The sequence below is a fragment of the Thalassophryne amazonica genome, chromosome 6 (genome assembly GCF_902500255.1).
Source record: "Thalassophryne amazonica chromosome 6, fThaAma1.1, whole genome shotgun sequence".
NCBI classification, from domain to species: Eukaryota; Metazoa; Chordata; class Actinopteri; order Batrachoidiformes; family Batrachoididae; genus Thalassophryne; species Thalassophryne amazonica.
This window is the reverse complement of record NC_047108.1, coordinates 13,174,400-13,198,102: the sequence shown is the minus strand read 5'-3', so window position 1 is coordinate 13,198,102 and position 23,703 is coordinate 13,174,400. Positions and strand designations below refer to the sequence as shown.

At 42.8% G+C, this 23,703-nt stretch overlaps 1 protein-coding gene across 1 annotated transcript in view; it reads left to right on the top strand.

The window, feature by feature from the left end:
* sema3bl (sema domain, immunoglobulin domain (Ig), short basic domain, secreted, (semaphorin) 3bl) overlaps positions 1-12,912 on the top strand; it is a 271,055-nt gene extending 258,143 nt beyond the window's left edge. Inside the window, exon 16 of the mRNA XM_034171771.1 lies at positions 11,189-12,912. Coding sequence (XP_034027662.1) covers positions 11,189-11,701 — 513 coding nt within the window. The 3' untranslated portion in view covers positions 11,702-12,912. The remainder of the gene's footprint in view (positions 1-11,188) is intronic.
* Positions 12,913-23,703: the final 10,791 nt, after the last annotated feature.

Here is a 23,703-nt window from a genome sequence, read left to right as displayed (position 1 = left end):
TGGATGTGAGTGCAATCTAAGAACAAAACTGAAAAGCAAAACAGAGGATTACAAACACAGAAGATAAACTTCATAAAAACTGCTCTGAGAATAATAGACAATAAAACACTAAGACAAAACTAAACTGGAACAGACCAAGAAACCAAAGTGGCTAAACAAATTAAAAATAAAACAGATACTGAGATAACAAAACCTGACACTAAAGCACAACAGATAATATAACCAATGAGAAGAACAAAATAAGTGGTAAACAATGAAAACACAAACTGGCTGAACAAAACAAGAACGGAACTGCACAATGGTTAAAATATAAAACTTGCAAGGAAACAAAGTGACAAAGCAAAATAGAACATAGAAGAAACACATGATGAAAATAAACCACTAATAAATCAAAGCAGGAACAGATGATGCCGCAAAGAAAGAGGCAAAAAAGGGATTAAAGCCTGGAACAGGGCCGGTCATGACAGAACTCCCCCCCAAGGCAGCCAACCCCCGGAGGCTGCCACAACAACCCCCCCCTACAACGCCGCACACCCCAGACAATGGGCGGGACGGCGGGGGAACCCAGAGACAGGGGGCACTCCACCAAGCCCAAAAGGCTGGAAAACCCAAGGAAGACTGAGAACATGACCAAAAACAGGCCAGGGAACCAGTGGGCGGAAAACAGGGCGAAAAACCGCAGCAGGAGGTTGGCCATACGATGGGACCCCGTGCATGCAAGTGTCAGGGGACCGACGTAAGACAGGGTCCGTTCGGCGACCAGAAGACCCCTCTAGACGCAACCTAGTGACAGAATGATGGGTAACGGGGCCAGCAGGCCCAGAAGCAGAGTCAGGGGCACAAATGGGAGCCAACCTAGGGGTGAAACACCAGGAACCCCAAAGGGAGAGAACCAGACGTGTAAAGGAAGAGACCACCATGCTAGATAACCAAAGAAACAGTACTAATAACAAAATCCAAAATATCCCGGAAACTAAATGAGCTGAAATTCCTCCATTTGTTTCTAAACCCCCATTCCAGATCACAACCCCCTCATAGGAGTACGAAAACCAGTTAACCATAGCTCTGAAATGACATCTTATCAAAGTAATGGTGGCGCTAGAGAAGGCACAAAAAGCAAGCTGACAAGATGCACTGAGGTGTTTGATCCAAAAACTCAAAGAGGACAATTTCTAAAGTAAACCATAAACTGTCTTAAAACTCCAGATCATTTCAGCCATCTGTTCAAATAAATACAAGTGCCAGAGAACAAATCTATGCAGATAGAACACTATCAACTTCCACAATGCTTTACAGTAAGATGAAAAACCCAGCTCATATGAAGCACACAGGTGCAAAATCCAAGGACCCAACAGATCCTGTCCCCACTTGCAACACAGCCAAAACAATGAAAGTCCACCAGAGAACAGGCCAATTTTGTAGATCTTTTCCTTCAAACAATTCACACAATAACTGATCCTTCTAGATAAATCCGTAATATGATCCAGACTGAAAAAATAACTTGGGAACCCATAAATGGACACAGCACCTGCATGAGTGGAGTTGCATATCCCAAAACGATGAAGTTTCTCTGGGGAGGAACCGAACACAGAAATAAATCTGCAGCTCAGAAGTGCACACATGGCAATCAGTAATTGCAAATGAAGCTTGCATGAAGCATGTTTCAAAGTGTGACATGTAAATTTCAGCAATTTTGTAAAAGGTTCACAAGAAAACCATCTCAAGCTCGGAAGTAGTGCTTTTAACTTATTTGCAAAAGATGCATAAGAAAACTGTTTCAGGTTCAGATGAGGCATCTTTAACAGACTTCTGACATTGTCACAGGCAAGTAAACACAAAATTATAAACCAGATAGAAAAAGAAAAGTCACTGACCGTCCCGCGGTCGCAGTTCACAAAGGCTGTGGTGAGGTCTGGGATTGGAGCAGGCTGGTGAAGATCAGGAATGGCAGCACTGTCTGTGTGTGGGTGGGCTCCCCCCTCTGGAGCCGCCACTGGTGGAGACACCGGGTGCGGAGAGATTCCTTCATCAGCCAGCGAGGGTGAAGCAGAGGCAAAGCACGGTGAAGCCACGATGACAGTAGGCGAGGGTGAGGCAGCAGATGGACGTGACGTCACCAGCGAGGTGGTCACGGTATATGTGGAAGCAGAGTCTGAGCAGGCTGTAGGTGGCAGCGAAGCTGGACCGACTGTGGGAGCATCGATTGGTGGATGAGACGGCGCAGTGCGCGCCGGGACATCATCAACTTCAGGCGGCGGGCCATGCGCCGAGACGAAACAAACTTCAGATGGCGGGCCGGGCCCCGAGACGAAACAAACTTCAGGTGGCAGGCCGCGCACCGCAGCTGAGGCTGAGCTCCAGGATGACAGGGCTTTTCCCGATGGCTCTATCTGTGATCCCGGAGGCATGAGATCAGCTGATGTCGGAAGAGTGATCACAATAGAGGAGTCGGGCAACACAGGACCAGAGGTGATCATCGGTGCAGGGGTCTCTGAAGCAGAAACTGGAGGCTCAGGCTGTGGTATACGCAATCTTCATGGCACCGGCACCGGAGTGACGAGTGCCAGATGCGCAGTGGAGGTAGCGACCGAGACGAGCGGCTCCGTGGGTTCTGGGTGCGAAATTCTGGACACCGCTGGGTTTTGCCGTGGAGCAGGCTTTGGAGGTGACATCTCTGGAACAGGAGGAGTGAGGTAAGCGGTCAGCTTCAGTGTTATGTCGTACCAGGGTGGAGCGAGAGCGGCATCAGAAAGCGTAATGATGCGCGGCTCCTCACAACAGGTGGCAGTGAGTTCGGACTCGAACAAAAGGTCCATGGGGTCCTCCATGCAGGAAGGGGCCTCACCCTGCTCAAACATTATTTTTATGTCTCTCAGCTCTGGGAATGTGGTTAACAGCTCAGGCTCAGCGAGAAAGATTTGATCGAGAGCTGAAAAAATGTGCTGTTTGCTTTGCTGACTGCTGCAGTCCTGATAATCAAAAAATAAGTCTTGTATTTTGAATAAAGATGTAGCCATGTTCTGCAAAGCTAATTGCTCTGACTCAGAGTCTTCATCCAAATCTGTCCAGTCAGAATCATTATCATCATCAGACGGCATGTAGGCCTCAGGTTGCTTCATCCAATCTGGACGCTTCTGAAGACAAAAAACGTCATCCAGGCTCAGAAGCTCTGGGAAATAATCAAACAGCCATGGATTCAGATTAACAAGATCCCAAGCTTGATCAAGGTAATCAAACTTCTCTCTGGGTACATAGCAGTCTCGAAAACAAATAAAGAAAAAGGAAAGGTCTGCAAAAATCTCCTTTATCACCTTCATGTCCGGGAGCACAGCAGCAGGGTCCGTGGCAGTGGTGGAGCCTACGGGGTCCATGTTCTGGCCAGATTGTACTGTCATGACGGATGGGAGCCTGTCACCAGGAGCGGCTGGACCTGCAATACAGACTCCCAAACCAGGTTTTGGTGTGGAAGAAATCATGGTCTTTAATTCAGGCCTGGGTTTGGTACACAAGTAATCAGTCAGCGCAGCAGAGGTACAAGCAGGGTCAGGCTGAGACGCAGTCATACACGAGCAGGGTTCAGAGGCACAAGCAAACACCGACATCTGGGATGAGGCGAGAGGCATGGTCGAAGAATACAAAGCAAGGTTCAGAACACGGCAAGACAAAAATCAGGACTGTGAATGGGCGCTGGAAAGTGTACGACGACAACAATCTGGAGGTGTGCTGTGAGACTGTAAGGGCTTAAGTAACAAGTGCTGTGAACAATGTGCATGTGTAGACTAATTAGGTAACAAGGTGCAGGTGTGGAGGGAAGATTCCAGAAAGGGGGTGTGGCTAGTAGACAAAGATCAAACACTGTGCAAGAGAGTGATGTGAGGAGCAAAGATACTTGGGCTGGTGTAGGGAGTGTGACTGAGGTGAAACAAAGCAGACAGAATCAAAGTGAGGGAAAAACATAAAGGCAGGTGCAGGGTGTGGAGTGAACATAAATAACTGGATGTGAGTGCAATCTAAGAACAAAACTGAAAAGCAAAACAGAGGATTACAAACACAGAAGATAAACTTCATAAAAACTGCTCTGAGAATAATAGACAATAAAACACTAAGACAAAACTAAACTGGAACAGACTAAGAAACCAAAGTGGCTAAACAAATTAAAAATAAAACAGAGACTGAGATAACAAAACCTGACACTAAAGCACAACAGATAATATAACCAATGAGAAGAACAAAATAAACAAGTGGTAAACCATGAAAACACAAACTGGCTGAACAAAACAAGAACGGAACTGCATAATGGTTAAAATATAAAAGTAGCAAGGAAACAAAGTGACAAAGCAAAATAGAACATAGAAGAAACACATGATGAAAATAAACCACTAATAAATCAAAGCAGGAACAGAAGATGCCGCAAAGAAAGAGGCAAAAAAGGGATCAAAGCCTGGAACAGGGCCGGTCATGACAACACGTTGGAAATGATTTGGTTGTTCCAGCGGGGTTGGAGCCTGTCGATCGGCGCTCGTAGCGCGACGCGCTCTCAGCAGTTGTGGGCGGTCTTTAAACCGTCTGGATCTCTCCTTAATCTGTGTAATCCCCATAAAATTGTCCCTGAAAGCCATATTAATTTTCCGAACGGTGTCCACCTGGAGGTCTCTCACAGTTTCAGGAAAGAAATTGATGCAGCAAAGCTCCAAATTGTTCAGACATTTATTCGCAATAAAAAAACAACGAGAGGGGTGGACCAGTGCTCAAACCTTGAACCTTCATGCGCATGCGTGAACTTTTTCACGCCTGTCGATTGCGTCATTTGCTGGCAAGCAGCCTTTGTGTGAGGACGTGTGTTGTGCTCTCAGCGGATTTTCATTGCAAGGAAAATGACGGAACGACTGGAGCAGCGCTACTGAATCAAATTTTGCCAGAAACTGGGCGACAGCCAGGTGGAAACAATTCAGAAGATTCAGACGGCTTTCGGTTGCTTTTCAGTCGTGTGACTATCTGAGAAATTGTGGAAGAGGTGGGCATCATTTTTCAGAGTCCAGCATGTCCTGTGAGACTTCAACATGGAGACACTTTTGCTCCGCCGTCAGCAGCTTCGGCACGAATTTTGCCGCCACTCTTTTCATGGCCAAATCTTCTGTCACACTGGAATGTGCCGAAAAAGTGCTGATGTCCACCTCTTCCGCAATTTCTCTGATAGTGACACGACGGTCCCACATCACCACAGCGTTCACTTTGGAATTGATCTGGTCTTTTCAGGATGTTGATGGCCGACTGGAGCGTGGGTCGCTCTCCACCATTGTGCGGTCGTCTTTAAACGAGTTGTACCACTCCTTAATCTGTGTGATGCCCATAGGATTGTCACTGAAAGCTTTCTGAATCTTCCGAATGGTTTCCACCTGGCTGTCGCACAGTTTCTGGCAAAATTTGATGCGACACTGCTCCAGTCATTCCGTCTTTTTCCTTGCAATGAAAATCCACTGAGAGCACTACACACGACCTCACACAAAGGCTGCTTACCAGCAAATGACGCAATCGACAGGCGTGAAAAAGTTCACGCATGCGTACGAAGGTTCAAGGTTGGCTCATGCAAGCACATGTGATTTTTGCAAAAAAAAAAGAAAAAAAAAAGTTGGATACTTTCGGATATATATATATATATATATATATATATATATATATATATATATATATATATATATATCAATCAATCAATTTTTTTTATATAGCGCCAAATCACAACAAACAGTTGCCCCAAGGTGCCTTATATTGTAAGGCAAGGCCATACAATAATTATGTAAAACCCCAACGGTCAAAACGACCCCCTGTGAGCAAGCACTTGGCTACAGTGGGAAGGAAAAACTCCCTTTTAACAGGAAGAAACCTCCAGCAGAACCAGGCTCAGGGAGGGGCAGTCTTCTGCTGGGACTGGTTGGGGCTGAGGGAGAGAACCAGGAAAAAGACATGCTGTGGAGGGGAGCAGAGATCGATCACTAATGATTAAATGCAGAGTGGTGCATACAGAGCAAAAAGAGAAAGAAACAGTGCATCATGGGAACCCCCCAGCAGACTACGTCTATAGCAGCATAACTAAGAGATGGTTCAGGGTCACCTGATCCAGCCCTAACTATAAGCTTTAGCAAAAAGGAAAGTTTTAAGCCTAATCTTAAAAGTAGAGAGGGTGTCTGTCTCCCTGATCTGAATTGGGAGCTGGTTCCACAGGAGAGGAGCCTGAAAGCTGAAGGCTCTGCCTCCCATTCTACTCTTACAAACCCTAGGAACTACAAGTAAGCCTGCAGTCTGAGAGCGAAGCACTCTATTGGGGTGATATGGTACTACGAGGTCCCTAAGATAAGATGGGACCTGATTATTCAAAACCTTATAAGTAAGAAGAAGAATTTTAAATTCTATTCTAGAATTAACAGGAAGCCAATGAAGAGAGGCCAATATGGGTGAGATATGCTCTCTCCTTCTAGTCCCTGTTAGTACTCTAGCTGCAGCATTTTGAATTAACTGAAGGCTTTTTAGGGAACTTTTAGGACAACCTGATAATAATGAATTACAATAGTCCAGCCTAGAGGAAATAAAAGCATGAATTAGTTTTTCAGCATCACTCTGAGACAAGACCTTTCTAATTTTAGAGATATTGCGTAAATGCAAAAAAGCAGTCCTACATATTTGTTTAATATGCGCTTTGAATGACATATCCTGATCAAAAATGACTCCAAGATTTCTCACAGTATTACTAGAGGTCAGGGTAATGCCATCCAGAGTAAGGATCTGGTTAGACACCATGTTTCTAAGATTTGTGGGGCTTCAGTTTTATCTGAGTTTAAAAGCAGGAAATTAGAGGTCATCCATGTCTTTATGTCTCTAAGACAATCCTGCAGTTTAGCTAATTGGTGTGTGTCCTCTGGCTTCATGGATAGATAAAGTTGGGTATCATCTGCGTAACAATGAAAATTTAAGCAATACCGTCTAATAATACTGCCTAAGGGAAGCATGTATAAAGTGAATAAAATTGGTCCTAGCAGAGAACCTTGTGGAACTCCATAATTAACTTTAGTCTGTGAAGAAGATTCCCCATTTACATGAACAAATTGTAATCTATTAGACAAATATGATTCAAACCACCGCAGCGCAGTGCCTTTAATACCTACGGCATGCTCTAATCTCTGTAATAAAATTTTATGGTCAACAGTATCAAAAGCAGCACTGAGGTCTAACAGAACAAGCACAGAGATGAGTCCACTGTCCGAGGCCATAAGAAGATCATTTGTAACCTTCACTAATGCTGTTTCTGTACTATGATGAATTCTAAAACCTGACTGAAACTCTTCAAATAGACCATTCCTCTGCAGATGATCAGTTAGCTGTTTTACAACTACCCTTTCAAGAATTTTTGAGAGAAAAGGAAGGTTGGAGATTGGCCTATAATTAGCTAAGATAGCTGGGTCAAGTGATGGCTTTTTAAGTAATGGTTTAATTACTGCCACCTTAAAAGCCTGTGGTACATAGCCAACTAACAAAGATAGATTGATCATATTTAAGATCGAAGCATTAAATAATGGTAGGGCTTCCTTGAGCAGCCTGGTAGGAATGGGGTCTAATAAACATGTTGATGGTTTGGATGAAGTAACTAATGAAAATAACTCAGACAGAACAATCGGAGAGAAAGAGTCTAACCAATATCGGCATCACTGAAAGCAGCCAAAGATAACGATACGTCTTTGGGATGGTTATGAGTAATTTTTTCTCTAATAGTTAAAATTTTGTTAGCAAAGAAAGTCATGAAGTCATTACTAGTTAAAGTTAATGGAATACTCAGCTCAATAGAGCTCTGACTCTTTGTCAGCCTGGCTACAGTGCTGAAAAGAAACCTGGGGTTGTTCTTATTTTCTTCAATTAGTGATGAGTAGAAAGATGTCCTAGCTTTATGGAGGGCTTTTTTATAGAGCAACAGACTCTTTTTCCAGGCTAAGTGAAGATCTTCTAAATTAGTGAGACGCCATTTCCTCTCCAACTTACGGGTTATCTGCTTTAAGCTACGAGTTTGTGAGTTATACCACGGAGTCAGGCACTTCTGATTTAAAGCTCTCTTTTTCAGAGGAGCTACAGCATCCAAAGTTGTCTTCAATGAGGATGTAAAACTATTGACGAGATACTCTATCTCACTTACAGAGTTTAGGTAGCTACTCTGCACTGTGTTGGTATATGGCATTAGAGAACATAAAGAAGGAATCATATCCTTAAACCTAGTTACAGCGCTTTCTGAAAGACTTCTAGTGTAATGAAACTTATTCCCCACTGCTGGGTAGTCCATCAGAGTAAATGTAAATGTTATTAAGAAATGATCAGACAGAAGGGAGTTTTCAGGGAATACTGTTAAGTCTTCTATTTCCATACCATAAGAACAAGATCTAAGATATGATTAAAGTGGTGGGTGGACTCATTTACATTTTGAGCAAAGCCAATAGAGTCTAATAATAGATTAAATGCAGTGTTGAGGCTGTCATTCTCAGCATCTGTGTGGATGTTAAAATCGCCCACTATAATTATCTTATCTGAGCTAAGCACTAAGTCAGACAAAAGGTCTGAAAATTCACAGAGAAACTCACAGTAACGACCAGGTGGACGATAGATAATAACAAATAAAACTGGTTTTTGGGACTTCCAATTTGGATGGACAAGACTAAGAGTCAAGCTTTCAAATGAATTAAAGCTCTGTCTGGGTTTTTGATTAATTAATAAGCTGGAATGGAAGATTGCTGCTAATCCTCCGCCCCGGCCCGTGCTACGAGCATTCTGACAGTTAGTGTGACTCGGGGGTATTGACTCATTTAAACTAACATATTCATCCTGCTGTAACCAGGTTTCTGTAAGGCAGAATAAATCAATATGTTGATCAATTATTATATCATTTACCAACACGGACTTAGAAGAGAGAGACCTAATGTTTAATAGACCACATTTAACTGTTTTAGTCTGTGGTGCAGTTGAAGGTGCTATATTATTTTTTCTTTTTGAATTTTTATGCTTAAATAGATTTTTGCTGGTTATTGGTGGTCTGGGAGCAGACACCGTCGCTACGGGGATGGGGTAATGAGGGGATGGCAGGGAAAGAGAAGCTGCAGAGAGGTGTGTAAGACTACAACTCTGCTTCCTGGTCCAAACCCTGGATAGTCACGGTTTGGAGGATTTAAGAAAATTGGCCAGATTTCTAGAAATGAGAGCTGCTCCATCCAAAGTGGGATGGATGCCGTCTCTCCTAACAAGACCAGGTTTTCCCCAGAAGCTTTGCCGATTATCTATGAAGCCCACCTCATTTTTTGGACACCACTCAGACAGCCAGCAATTCAAGGAGAACATGCGGCTAAACATGTCACTCCCGGTCCGATTGGGGAGGGGCCCAGAGAAAACTACAGAGCCCGACATTGTTTTTGCAAAGTTACACACCGATTTAATGTTAATTTTAGTGACCTCCGATTGGCGTAACCGGGTGTCATTACTGCCGACGTGAATTACAATCTTACCAAATTTATGCTTAGCCTTAGCCAGCAGTTTCAAATTTCCTTCAATGTCGCCTGCTCTGGCCCCCGGAAGACAATTGACTGTGGTTGCTGGTGTCGCTAACTTCACATTTCTCAAAACAGAGTCGCCAATAACCAGAGTTTGATCCTCGGCGGGTGTGTCGTTGAGTGGGGAAAAACGGTTAGAAATGTGAACGGGTTGGCGGTGTACACGGGGCTTCTGTTTAGAACTACACTTCCTCCTCACAGTCACCCAGTCGGCCTGCTTTCCCGGCTGCTCGGGATCTGCCAGAGGGGAACTAACGGCGGCTAAGCTACCTTGGTCCGCACCGACTACAGGGGCCTGGCTAGCTGTAGAATTTTCCACGGTGCGGAGCCGAGTCTCCAATTCGCCCAGCCTGGCCTCCAAAGCTACGAATAAGCTACACTTATTACAAGTACCGTTACTGCTAAAGGAGGCCGAGGAATAACTAAACATTTCACACCCAGAGCAGAAAAGTGCGGGAGAGACAGGAGAAGCCGCCATGCTAAATCGGCTAAGAGCTAGTAGCTGCGTTAAGCTAGCGGATTCCTAAAAACACGCAAAGTGAATAATGTGTAAATAATTTAGAGGTGATTCAGCAGAAGGAGTGCTTTAGTTAAGGCACGTGAAGATTACACTGGGAAACAAATCGTAATCTAGATAACTAGATCAATCTAACTGCGCAGATTAAACAGCTAACAGATACAGAAAAACACTGCTGTGCTCCGGAACAGGAAGTGATACAATACCGCAGTGAGAGCCAACCACCAGTAGAGGCAAGCAAGAGCAAAATCCAGAGAGAGAGCAAATTGATGCCTCATATATAAAACATATGAATATGTTTGTATGTATACACACACCCTTACATACACCCTTACCATGTGCAGAAGAATAACTATGTTTGTCATATTTAATGGCACATTATTTTGACTGTAAATGCTGATTTTTGTCAGTTCTCACCTGGTCCTTTATGTGTGGAGTTTGCATGCTCCAGCTTTCTCCCATATCCAAAGACATGTACATTAGGTGAGCTGAAAACTTTAAATTGACCGTAGGTGTGTGTTTGTCTATATGTGGCCCTGCGATAGACTGGCGTCCTGTCTAGGGTTTACCCTGCCTCACTCCATATGACTGCTGGGATAGGGACGTTATTTTGGAGACATTGCATGCCCCTTGGCCAGGATGCTTAGCATGAAGGCCGAACAGGGATCCTGAACATGAGATGGCTGATAGGTCTTTGGTGAAACAAGAAGTCTTCACCAGCGGATGAGGCGGAGCAGGTGGTTGTTTGTAACCCAAAGGGTGTGAAGGTGGATGACGTCTGCAGCAGGTCCTCAGACCCCAATTGTATGGGATTTCCCAGCCATCAGACCAGGCTAAGGATCTGTCAAGTGCTGTGTGTTTGTCAACATGCAATAACATTCCCACGTGAAACAAACCCATGCACAAGCGTCTCTAGATCGATTCTGGATGGAGATATTCAATCCGGGAATCGATCAAGGGATAATCATCCCTACCACTGAGGGAATGCCACAAGTTCCAACTCTTGCTCCATCTTTCTGCTCTGCAGAGAACATTGACAGTTTATAAAGAGTTATAGTTTTATAATATGGTGTTTATTCATGTGTTCATCTGTCAGGTGAAGCTGGATGAGCGTGTGATGTCTACAGATCAGGGCCTCCTGTTTCGACGCATCTTCCGCCATGATGAGGGTGTGTACATCTGCTGCTCCAGAGAACATGGCTTTACACAAACCCTGGCCCGCATTACACTTGAAGTCCTCCATGGGGAGGCAGTGGGTGAGCTCCTGACACGTGACAACGGTGCCGTCTCTGAGTCTTTCAAAGACCGTTCTGGAGGAAGCTACAGGTCCTGGCAGCCATGTAGTGCATTCATAAGGGGCAGCTCCATGGGACAGATCGGCCAATCACGCACCTGGTTCAAAGACATCATGCAGTTGATTGGACCGTCGAACCTGCCGCACGTAGAGGAATACTGTGAGAGGATGTGGTGCAATGACAAGCTGAGGCGGAAACACAAGAGCATGCTGGAGAAATACCGTCAAGCGCAGGAGAGTGCCAGAAAAGTGCGTAGCAGGAGCTCAGGGGAACGCAACAGGACGCCGCGGGATCTCAGCGCACGGGAGGAGTAACGGAGAAGGAATACAAGGTCAAAGGGAAATGTAACTAAAGATTCCAATCAGGGGGACCACACGGAGAAGAAACTTTGTCCTCGCCTGATGTTAAAGTTAACACAAAGAATTCAATGAAATCTGCCTCTAAAGGTCACATAATGTGGCTAAAAAAATACAACACAAAACATTTGCATGGAGACGAGGCAGAAAAAGAGACTGCTCAGTGGAATGTTTATAAAGACGATTCTTTTAAAACAATCTTTCTATGAGAACTCTTCAATTTGAAATCAACAATTATGTCATTGTATCATTTATTTCATGCAAATTGAGCATTTCTTTATTGGGAAAACTTTGACAAACCTCACATTTATCAGAAGTTTGTAACTTTTGACTTTACCAACAACAGAAGTAAATCACAGTCCAACAAAGCACGCTGTAAGAGAAAAATACACTTTAAAAGCACACACCCTAGCTAAACATAGAAATCTGCATAAGCTTGTTTAGCTGTTGCTTTCAGTTATATTTGGCTGATTACAAGACCTCTTCATGCAGGAATCACTGCACTAGACCTACTAAAGTATAAGAAAATTGCTGCAGCTCACACTTTCTCAAAGGCTTGAAATTCCTGATTAGTCTCGGAATGTGATCCTCTCTCCTCAAATTACTACTGTTCTCTCTCTTAGGCATCATTTCACTGGTGAAGTCTTTGGAAATCACAGAGAAAAGCTTGTTAAGATTAGTTTTTTTTTATTTCTGCACTGCTGTACAGTGACACTGTTGGTTGCATGTCTGCTGGCCTCTCTTAGGGGTGAAACAGGACATGTGTTCCTTCTGAGCCACCACAGTATGTATGTTACGGATCATGCATGGAGTTGTACTGAGAAGACACTGTGCAAAATTCTTTCAGAACACCTCTGAGTTGGTCACAGTCATTGATATGTGAATGAGACTAACGATTGTCAGGAGATTGAGAGGACCTACCCGCTTCATTTAAATCAGTGGTATCGGAAACCATTGGATTCCCGGTGAGCTATGAATAGGGGATTGGAAGAGGAACACCGTTGTTCAGCAGTTATAAGGTACTATGTGAGTGCTCACTCAAACTCATTGATCTCCTGTTGCCACAGTCCATCCTAAATTCTGCGATGCATTTGCTCTCTATCTTTCGCTCTCTAATACATTGAATATGCTAATTCAGCATCATCACTGGAGCAAGTCGGAAAAAAAAACTTTGTTTCCCCCATCGTACTGAACCATGATGTCCAAACTGTGGCGCACACTCAGCTGTGACTTCTGGGTACCGTTCCACTCCAAGCGCCTTTAGTTCCAAGTTGCCACTGCAAAGGACCCGGGGTGGTTCCATGATGTGGTGGAATGGTGTGAATGGTCTTGTACTTGACTGTGTTAGATGAAGCCTAGAGTGTAAAATTGATCTCTTGCGGGAGGATAATATATCATAAAGGAAGTCAATCACCGCTTCCTCTGGGCTGAAATTTGTCTGCATTTTAATGTACAATATAATCATCAAGCTCTGGTGTCTGCTACATTATTTTAGTTGGAATTTGAACCCATCACCCAAATGCAGCATCAAATTTGTTTTTTTTTTGTTTTTTTTGGCAGGGTCGCATGTCAGCGTGTGTGTGGCATTTCATTAATAATAGATATAATTCTCTGCTACAGCCAGAGTCAGTGCAAACGTGCAGCAGCGTAGAGGTAAAAAAACTTGCCACGGGTTACACATGTAATATAGAACCAGATTTACATCCAGGTAATGTCTATGTTGTGCTACGTCTATTTTCAGACTTTTGAAGTCATGAGTTTTTCCAGGGTTTTGTCTTTCCATATAATTATTACATATGTATTCTTTCATTTCACTTAATTGATAAAAGTCCACATGTAGACACAGCAGCTAAAAAAGTCTACATACAAAACATGCTCACTTTTAACTCACACATGACTTTACATGTGCCCTGTGTTCATTTTAAGTGTTTGATGTGCACCTGTTATGACAGCAGTCATGGTAACCATGGCAGCAGCACAGCAAAGATACATGCACGGAACAACAACAAAACAAAAATGGCAGAACATTTAGGAGAAAGTGTGTTTGTCCACAGTCATGACACTGCACAGGACGAGTGTCACTGACAAGACTCAGTGCTAATCTGCCCCCTAGTGGACACACATGAGGTACGCAGACTGATGGGACAAATTACATGTATTTTGCTTTAAATCATGTTCGTGTCTGTGCTTTAAGTTTTCACTTTGACACAATCATATTTCAGATGATATCATCACTTGATTTACTTCTCATTTTAATGGACTTTTTTTCGTAGTTGAATGCCTCCACTTGCAGTCAATGAATGTGTCACTTACTGTATGTGCAAAAACAACATGGATGCACCATCACATAAATCACCTCAGACTGAACACATAACCTCCACTCAAACTGTAACCAGACGACTGTTGAAGGTTCAACAGATTAAAGGCTCGTTTTACTGCTGTGGGATAAACATTTAAACAAAGATCAAATTGTCTCCTCACTAACCTGCAATGACTTACAGCTTTGCTCAAAGGTTTACATAACTTGGCAGAATTTCTGATTTTTTTTTTCCCTTTTTTTTTTTTTTTACAGAATACGAATGATAACACAAAACTTTTTTTTCACTCGTGGTTAGTGGTTGTGTGAAGCCTATGCATGTGGACATTAATCGATACGAATCAGTAACTAGATACAAACATGCGCGATGCAAGTGCATCAATTCATTCAGTGTGCATCGATTCAATTGACGGGTTGAATCGTGTTGCATCACTCGCTGCCTACTTGCACCAATTTTTTCCGAGGCACATTGAATGCACCACGGACAGCTCGGGACACCAGAGTGGCCGCTGTTTTTGAGTGTGTTTATCAAGAAAAGGATTATTTCTCTACGTTGATTGCAGACTGCAGTGGGTCTGCTTGAAGCTTGAAGCAACGAAGCAGCACTTCGACCCGCTGTTCAGTGGTTCTCTGCTTTGCTGGTTTTCAGAAGTGGCAAATCCACTGGTGTGCGCAGCAGCCGATGCGTAAGCTGAAGTTGTCCATCAGGTAAAGGAAATCGAAATCATCGTCATCATCATCATCATCATCATCATCATCATATCCTCTGGTTTGTGGGACTAAAGTGCACAGCTTCCAGCATGATGAGTGCAAATTTTCCTCCACTATTTTCTGATAACGTTGCATTCATCCTGCCATCATTTTTGACCACGTTCCCTGTGCCTTTGTAGGACACACTTCCCCAAAACATCAGCGATCCATCTCCATGCTTCACAGTAGGAAGGGTGTACCTTTCATCATAGGACTTGTTGACTCCTCTCCAAATGTATCATTTATGGTTGTGGCCAAAAAGTTACATTTTGGTCTTATCTCTCCAAATGACTTTGTTCTCTGTGCTGTTTGGCACAGTGTAAGTGGGACACATTTGCGTAGTAATGCTTTCTTCTGACCATGCAGCCCATTTTTCTTCAAGTGCATCCATATTGTGCATCTTGAAACAGTGATCCCACTTTTTTCAGAGTCCTGTATTTCAACTGAAGTATTTGTGGGTTTTTTCTTTGCATCCGGAAAATTTTTCCTGGCAGCAGTTGCTGAAATTTCTGTTGGTCTGTCTGATCGTGGTTTGGTTGCAACAGAATCCCTCATTTTCCACTTCTTAATTAGAGTATGAACACTGCTGATTGGCATTCTCAGTACCTTGGATATCTTTTCAAGGATTCAAGGATTCAAAGAATTTTATTGTCATATGCACAAGGAACATGTTCCCTGCACAATGAATTGTGTCTACTGCATTTAACCCATCCTAATTGCCAGTTAGGAGCAGAAGTCGCCATAAGGCGCCCGGGGACCAGCTCTAGATGTACATCCCCGCTTTAGGTCACAGCAGGGCTGAGCAAACCAGGACCGACCCAAAGACAAACAACACACACGTAACAGACATAAGCCGGCCTGGTATGTAAACACATATAAAAAAGCACACACAAGGTAAGGAAGAGAAAAAAAACCCTCAAGGTCGCTGCCTTCGAGAAGCCACAACAATGAGGAAAAAACTCAGCACAGAGAACAGTAAACACACAGACAAACAAGAACACAGGACGACAGCCGAGATTTGAAAGTCCAGTTTATCAAAACACTCCGGTAGCACCCCTTTTTGGCGCTAAACAACGGCCATGACTGAATCCTGGAAGGGAGGGGGGTTCTCTGAGCAGTCCACTGTTCACAGTCAACGTCAGAGCTGGAGAAGCTGAGGGAGGGGGAAACCAGGGAAGCGAGGCTTGAGTGTTTAATCTTCTTGGAGGTTTTTTATCGCAGTGGCCTTGAAGTGCAGCTGTCTTGGGGAAGCCAAATGAATGTCTGATTAGCAGACGCCTGAAAGATTCCACAGTTCTGAAAGTGGCTCTCAATGCATCTGAATGTAGAAAGGAAATGTGGTCATTTACTGACGGTCAAGGCGGTTTTCCAGCACTGCAATCCTCCCAGAGATGGTTTCCAACGTGTGGTTAACACCCGCCGACTGAGCAGTCACTGTCCTTCCAATTGAATCAATCAAGTGGGGCAATCTGGACGGCCCAATCAAAACAGCCTCCACTTTTTAAATTTTCGAGTAAACCAGCGCTATGCCCGCGCCACACAGCAGAAGCCGGTCACTCCCAAGCCAAAAAGATACACATCTTCGACGTCCTCACAGACAGCGTGTAAAGGCACATGACCTGTCATCTCCTCCACGAGTCCATCACGTAGCCCATCACATGCGTCCCGGCAGGACAGGTTGGGTCCTCCAATCCCGAATGTCTTGTAGAAAAAATAGTGTCAATTGTGTTCAGAGACCACTTTAACAATCCTTAATAATCCCTTTATATCCCTTTCCTGTTTTATACAGTTCAATGAACTTTTCTTTGACAATTCTTTTTGCTTTCCCTATGACTCAGACAAAAAACGTCAGTGCAGCACTGGTATGACCAATGCAAGGGTCTGTTAGGAGCCCACAAACTCACTGACCTTTTATACACACACACACACACACACACACCCACACACACACACACACCCACACACACACTGATTACAAGCCAATAGATCTCAGGTGAGGGCAGTTACCTTTAGTATCCATTCAAACTCGTCTGTGTGTACTTGTGTGCATGTTATTAGACAAAATTACCAGGGTATGTAAACTTTTGATCGGGTTCATTTAGGGTAGTTCTGTTGTCATTATGATTAAAAAGTAAACACGTTGTTTGACACTAAATGGGTTCACACAACCCATAACCATGAGTGATGAAAAAGGTTTTTGTGTTATCATTCATATTTTCTGAAATATGGACAAACTAGAAACACTCGGAGAGCGCAAACCTCCGCCAAGGCCTTAGGGTCACTGACGTCACACGGAATACCCTTTGGCAAAGAGACTTATTCCACGTCGTTTCACGCATCTACCATCATGTTTCAGATTCAGTGGTTAAAAACCCTTACATCTTCAGCAAATGTATTTATGAAGAGAAACTGCATGAACTACACAAGTTTTTAAATTTTCTAATAAGTTTATTCAATGAGGATAAGAACAAATGCTAAATTATTGTTGTGTCGTAAATTAATTTTGCCTCAGCTTTTGTGACCCGTCTTCAAGACGTAGATGCAAAATATTGAAATTGGCCCTATCCTGCAATGATAAAGAATCCTTAAAAAACTTACTGGATCCGGATCGTGTTCCAGATCAGTACCACAATTTAATGACTTCTAAGTTAGGCCAAGATACACCCCTGGTAAAAATTTCATTGAAATCTGTTGAGGATTTTTGAGTAATCCTGCTAACAAACCAACCAACCAACAAACAAACAAACGGAAGCGACCGAAAACATAACCTCCTTGGTGGAGGTAAAAATGTAAAAAAAAATTAAAAAAATTCTGCCAACTGTATTTTAATGCGGTATTGGCTCACTTCGGCTCCACAGCTCTCACTGCGGTATTGTATCACTTCCTGTTCCGGAGCATATCGGTGTTTTGCTGTATCTGTTAGCTGTTTAATCTGCGGCAGTTAGATTGATCTAGTTAACTAGATAATGATTTGTTCACAGTGTAATCTTCACGTGCCTTAACTAAAGCACTCCTCTGCTGCATCCCTCTAAATTATTTACACATTATTCACTTTGTGTGTTTTTAGGAATCCGCTAGCTTAGCGCAGCTACTAGCTCTTAGCCGATTAACATGGCGGCTTCTACTGTCTCTCCCGCACTTTTTCTGCTCTGGTGTGAAATGTTTAGTTATTCCTCGGCCTCCTTTAGCAGTAATGGTACTTGTAATAAGTGTAGCTTATTCGTAGCTTTGGAGGCCAGGCTGGGCGAATTGGAGACTCGGCTCCGCACCGTGGAAAATTCTACAGCTAGCCAGGCCCCTGTAGTCGGTGCGGACAAAGGTAGCTTAGCCGCCGTTAATTCCCTTCCAGCAGATCCCGAGCAGCCGGGAAAGCAGGCCGACTGGGTGACTGTGAGGAGGAAGCGTAGCCCTAAACAGAAGCCCGAGTACACTGCCAACCCATTCACATTTCTAACCATTTTTCCCCACTCAGCGACACCCGCCGAAGATCAAACTCTGGTTATTGGCGACTCTGTTTTGAGAAATGTGAAGTTAGCGACACCAGCAACCATAGTCAATTGTCTTCCGGGGGCCAGAGCAGGCGACATTGAAGGAAATTTGAAACTGCTGGCTAAGGCTAAGCGTAAATTTGGTAAGATTGTAATTCACGTCAGCAGTAATGACACCCGGTTACGCCAATCGGAGCTCACTAAAATTAACATTGAATCGGTGTGTAACTTTGCAAAAACAATGTCGGACTCTGTAGTTTTCTCTGGGCCCCTCCCCAATCAGACCGGGAGTGACATGTTTAGCCGCATGATCTCCCTGAATTGCGGGCTATCTGGTGGTGTCCAAAAAATGAGGTGGGCTTCATAGATAATTGGCAAAGCTTCTGGGGAAAACCTGGTCTTGTTAGGAGAGACGGCATCCATCCCACTTTGGATGGAGCAGCTCTCATTTCTAGAAATCTGGCCAATTTTCTTAAATCCTCCAAACCGTGACTATGCAGGGTTGGGACCAGGAAGCAGAGTTGTAGTCTTACACACTTCTCTGCAGCTTCTCTCCCCCTGCCATCCCCTCATTACCCCTCCCGTAGAGACGGTGCCTGCTCCCAGACCACCAATAACCAGTAAAATCTTTAAGCATAAAAATTCAAAAAGAAAAAGTATATAGCACCTTCAACTGCACCACAGACTAAAACAGTTGAATGTGGTCTATTAAACATTAGGTCTCTCTCTTCTAAGTCCCTGTTAGTAATGATATAATAATTGATCAACATATTGATTTATTCTGCCTTACAGAAACCTGATTACAGCAGGATGATATGTTAGTTTAAATGAGTCAATACCCCCGAGTCACACTAACTGCCAGAATGCTCATAGCACGGGTCGAGGCGGAGGATTAGCAGCAATCTTCCATTCCAGCTTATTAATTAATCAAAAACCCAGACAGAGCTTTAATTCATTTGAAAGCTTGACTCTTAGTCTTGTCCATCCAAGTTGGATGTCCCAAAAACCAGTTTTATTTGTTATTATCTATCGTCCACCTGGTCGTTACTGTGAGTTTCTCTGTGAATTTTCAGACCTTTTGTCTGACTTAGTGCTTAGCTCAGATAAGATAATATAGTGGGCGATTTTAACATCCACACAGATGCTGAGAATGACAGCCTCAACACTGCATTTAATCTATTATTAGACTCAATTGGCTTTGTTCAAAATGTAAATGAGTCCACCCACCACTTTAATCATATCTTAGATCTTGTTCTGACTTATGGTATGGAAATTGAAGACTTAACAGTATTCCCTGAAAACTCCCTTCTGTCTGATCATTTCTTAATAACATTTACATTTACTCTGATGGACTACCCAGCAGTGGGGATAAGTTTCATTACACTAGACGTCTTTCAGAAAGCGCTGTAACTAGGTTTAAGGATATGATTCCTTCTTTATGTTCTCGAATGCCATATACCAACACAGTGCAGAGTAGCTACCTAAACTCTGTAAGTGAGATAGAGTATCTCATCAATAGTTTTACATCCTCATTGAAGAAACTTTGGATGCTGTAGCTCCTCTGAAAAGAGAGCTTTAAAACAGAAGTGCCTGACTCCGTGGTATAACTCACAAACTTGCAGCTTAAAGCAGATAACCCGTAAGTTGGAGAGGAAATGGCGTCTCACTAATTTAGAAGATCTTCACTTAGCCTGGAAAAAGAGTCTGTTGCTCTAAAAAAAAAAGCCATCCGTAAAGCTAGGACATCTTACTACTCATCACTAATTGAAGAAAATAAGAACAACCCCAGGTTTCTTTTCAGCACTGTAGCCAGGCTGACGAAGAGTCAGAGCTCTATTGAGCCGAGAGTATTCCTTTAACTTTAACTAGTAATGACTTCATGACTTTCTTTGCTAATAAAATTTTAACTATTAGAGAAAATTACTCATAACCATCCCAAAGACGTATCATTATCTTGGCTGCTTTCAGTGATGCCGGTATTTGGTTAGACTCTTTCTCTCCGATTGTTCTGTCTGAGTTATTTTCATTAGTTACTTCCTTCAAACCATCAACATGTCTACAACCCCTGGCAAAATTATGGAATCACCCGGCCTCGGAGGATGTTCTATTCAGTTTTGTTTAATTTTGTTAGAAAACACGCGATCACAGACATGACCAAAACTAAAGTCATTTCAAATGGCAACTCTTTGGCTTAAGAAACACTATAAGAAATCAGGAAAAAACAATGGTGGCAGTCAGTAACGGTTACTTTTTTAGACCAAGCAGAGGGAAAAAAATATGGAATCACTCAATTTCTGAGGAAAAAATTATGGAATCATGAAAAACAAAAGAACGCTCCAACACATCACTAGTATTTTGTTGCACCACCTCTGGCTTTTATAAGAGCTTGCAGTCTCTGAGGCAGGGACTTAATGAGTGACAAACGTACTCTTCATCAATCTGGCTCCAACTTTCCTCTGACTGCTGTTGCCAGATCGGCTTTGCAGGTTGGAGCCTTGTCATGGACCATTTTCGTTCAACTTCCACCAAGATTTTCAATTGGATTAAGATTCCGGAGTATTTGCAGGCCATGACATTGACCCTATGTGTCTTTTTGCAAGGAATGTTTTCATAGTTTTTGCTCTATGGCAAGATGCATTATCATCTTGAAAAATGATTTCATCATCCCCAAACATCCTTTCAATGATGGGATAGAAAAGTGTCCAAAATATCAACGTAAACTTGTGCATTTATTGATGATGTAATGACAGCCATCTCCCCAGTGCCTTTACCTGACATGCAGCCCCATATCATCAATGACTGTGGAAATTTACATGTTCTCTTCAGGCAGTCATCTTTATAAATCTCATTGGAACGGCACCAAACAAAAGTTCCAGCATCATCACATTCGAGATTCATCGCTGAATATGACTTTTATCCAGTCATCCACAGTCCACGATTGCTTTTCCTTAGCACATTGTAACCTTGTTTTTTCTGTTTAGGTGTTAATGATGGCTTTCGTTTAGCTTTTCTGTATGTAAATCCCATTTCCTTTAGGCAGTTTCTTACAGTTCGGTCACAGACGTTGACTCCAGTTTCCTCCCATTATTTCCTCATTTGTTTTGTTGTGCATTTTCGATTTTTGAGACATATTGCTTTAAGTTTTCTGTCTTGACGTTTTGATGTCTTCCTTGGTCTACCAGTATGTTTGCCTTTAACACCTTCCCATGTTGTTTGTATTTGTCCAGAGTTTAGACACAGCTGACTGTGAACAACCAACATCTTTTGCAACATTGCGTGATGATTTACCCTCTTTTACCCTCTTTTAAGAGTTTGATAATCCTCTCCTTTGTTTCAATTGACATCTCTCGTGTTGGAGCCATGAATCATGTCAGTCCACTTTGTGCAACAGCTCGCCAAGGTGTGATCACTTTTTTAGATGCAGACTAATGAGCAGATCTGATTTGATGCAGGTGTTAGTTTTGGAGATGAAAATTTACAGGGTGATTCCATAATTTATTCCTCAGAATTGAGTGAGTCCTATTTTTTCCCTCTGCTTGGTCTAAAAAAGTAACCGTTACTGACTGCCACAATTTTTTTTCTGATTTCTTATAGTGTTTCTTAAAGCCAGAAAGTTGCCATTTGAAATGATTTTAATTTTGTGTCATGTCTGTGATCTGCTTTTTTTCTCCAAAATTAAACAACTGAATGAACATCCTCCGAGGCCGGTGATTCCATAATTATTGCCAGGGGTAGGTTAATTATGGAGTCCCACAAGGTTCTGTGCTAGGACCAATTTTATTCACTTTATACATGTTTCCCTTAGGCAGTATTATTAGATGGCATTGCTTAAATTTTCATTGTTACGCAGATGATACCCAGCTTTATCTATCCATGAAGCCAGAGGATACACACCAATTAGCTAAACTGCAGGATTGTCTTAGAGACATAAAGACATGGATGACCTCTAATTTCCTGCTTTTAAACTCAGAAAACTGAAGTTATTGTACTTGGCCCCACAAATCTTTGAAACATGGTGTCTAACCAGATCCTTACTCTGGATGGCATTACCCTGACCTGTAGTAATACTGTGAGAAATCTTGGAGTCATTTTTGATCAGGATATGTCATTCAATGTGCATATTAAACAAATATGTAGGACTGCTTTTTTGCATTTGCGCAATATCTCTAAAATTAGAAAGGTCTTGTCTCAGAGTGATGCTGAAAAACTAATTCATGCATTTATTTCCTCTAGGCTGGACTATTGTAATTCATTATTATCAGGTTGTCCTAAAAGTTCCCTGAAAAGCCTTCAGTTAATTCAAAATGCTGTAGCTAGAGTGCTAACAGGGACTAGAAGGAGAGAGCATATCTCACCCATATTGGCCTCTCTTCACTGGCTTCCTGTTAATTGAATAATCACGTCCCATCTTATCTTAGGGACCTCATAGTACCATATACCCCAATAGAGCGCTTCGCTCTCAGACTGCAGGCTTACTTGTAGTTCCTAGGGTTTGTAAGAGTAGAATGGGAGGCAGAGCCTTCAGCTTTCAGGCTCCTCTCCTGTGGAACCAGCTCCCAATTCAGATCAGGGAGACAGACACCCTCTCTACTTTTAAAATAAGGCTTAAAACTTTCCTTTTTGCTAAAGCTTATAGTTAGGGCTGGATCAGGTGACCCTGAACCATCCTTTAGTTATGCTGCTATAGACTTAGACTGCTGGGGGATCCCATGATGCACTGAGTGTTTCTTTATATTTTTGCTCTGTATGCACCACTCTGCAATTAATCATTAGTGATTGATCTCTGCTCCCCTTCACAGCTTGTCTTTTTCCTGGTTCTCTCCTCAGCCCCAACCAGTCCCAGCAGAAGACTGCCCCTCCTGAACCTGGTTTGCTGGAGGTTTCTTCCTGTTAAAAGGGAGTTTTGTTGCCAAGTGCTTGCTTACAGGGGGTCGTTTGACCGTTGGGGTTTTTCTGTAATTATTGTATTGCCTTGCCTTACAATATAAGGCACCTTGGGGCAACTGTTTGTTGTGATTTGGCGCTATATAAATAAAACTTGATTTGAATTTGATTTAATGAGTATTCTCTGGTATGAGTTACACCACTGAAACACACACAAACAAGCAATCCATTTTTCAAAATCCTCACTGAAACTGTTCCACAATCAGCCCATCCAGCTTGGAACAATCACTTGGAGTGTGCGTTTGTGTGGCATGCGCGCATTGTGGGAAAGGACACTTTACGTGAATTCTCCCCACCGCATAGAGGAAAATCAACCAAGAATACATTGTGCTGTCAACTTCTGTTTTTTTTTTTGTTTGCGCATTAAAACACTTCCCAGTCACATTAATACAGCCATGCCTGGATAATGTGCTTTATTTTGTCATTATTTTCAGTGTCTTTACTGTTACTTTCACATGCAT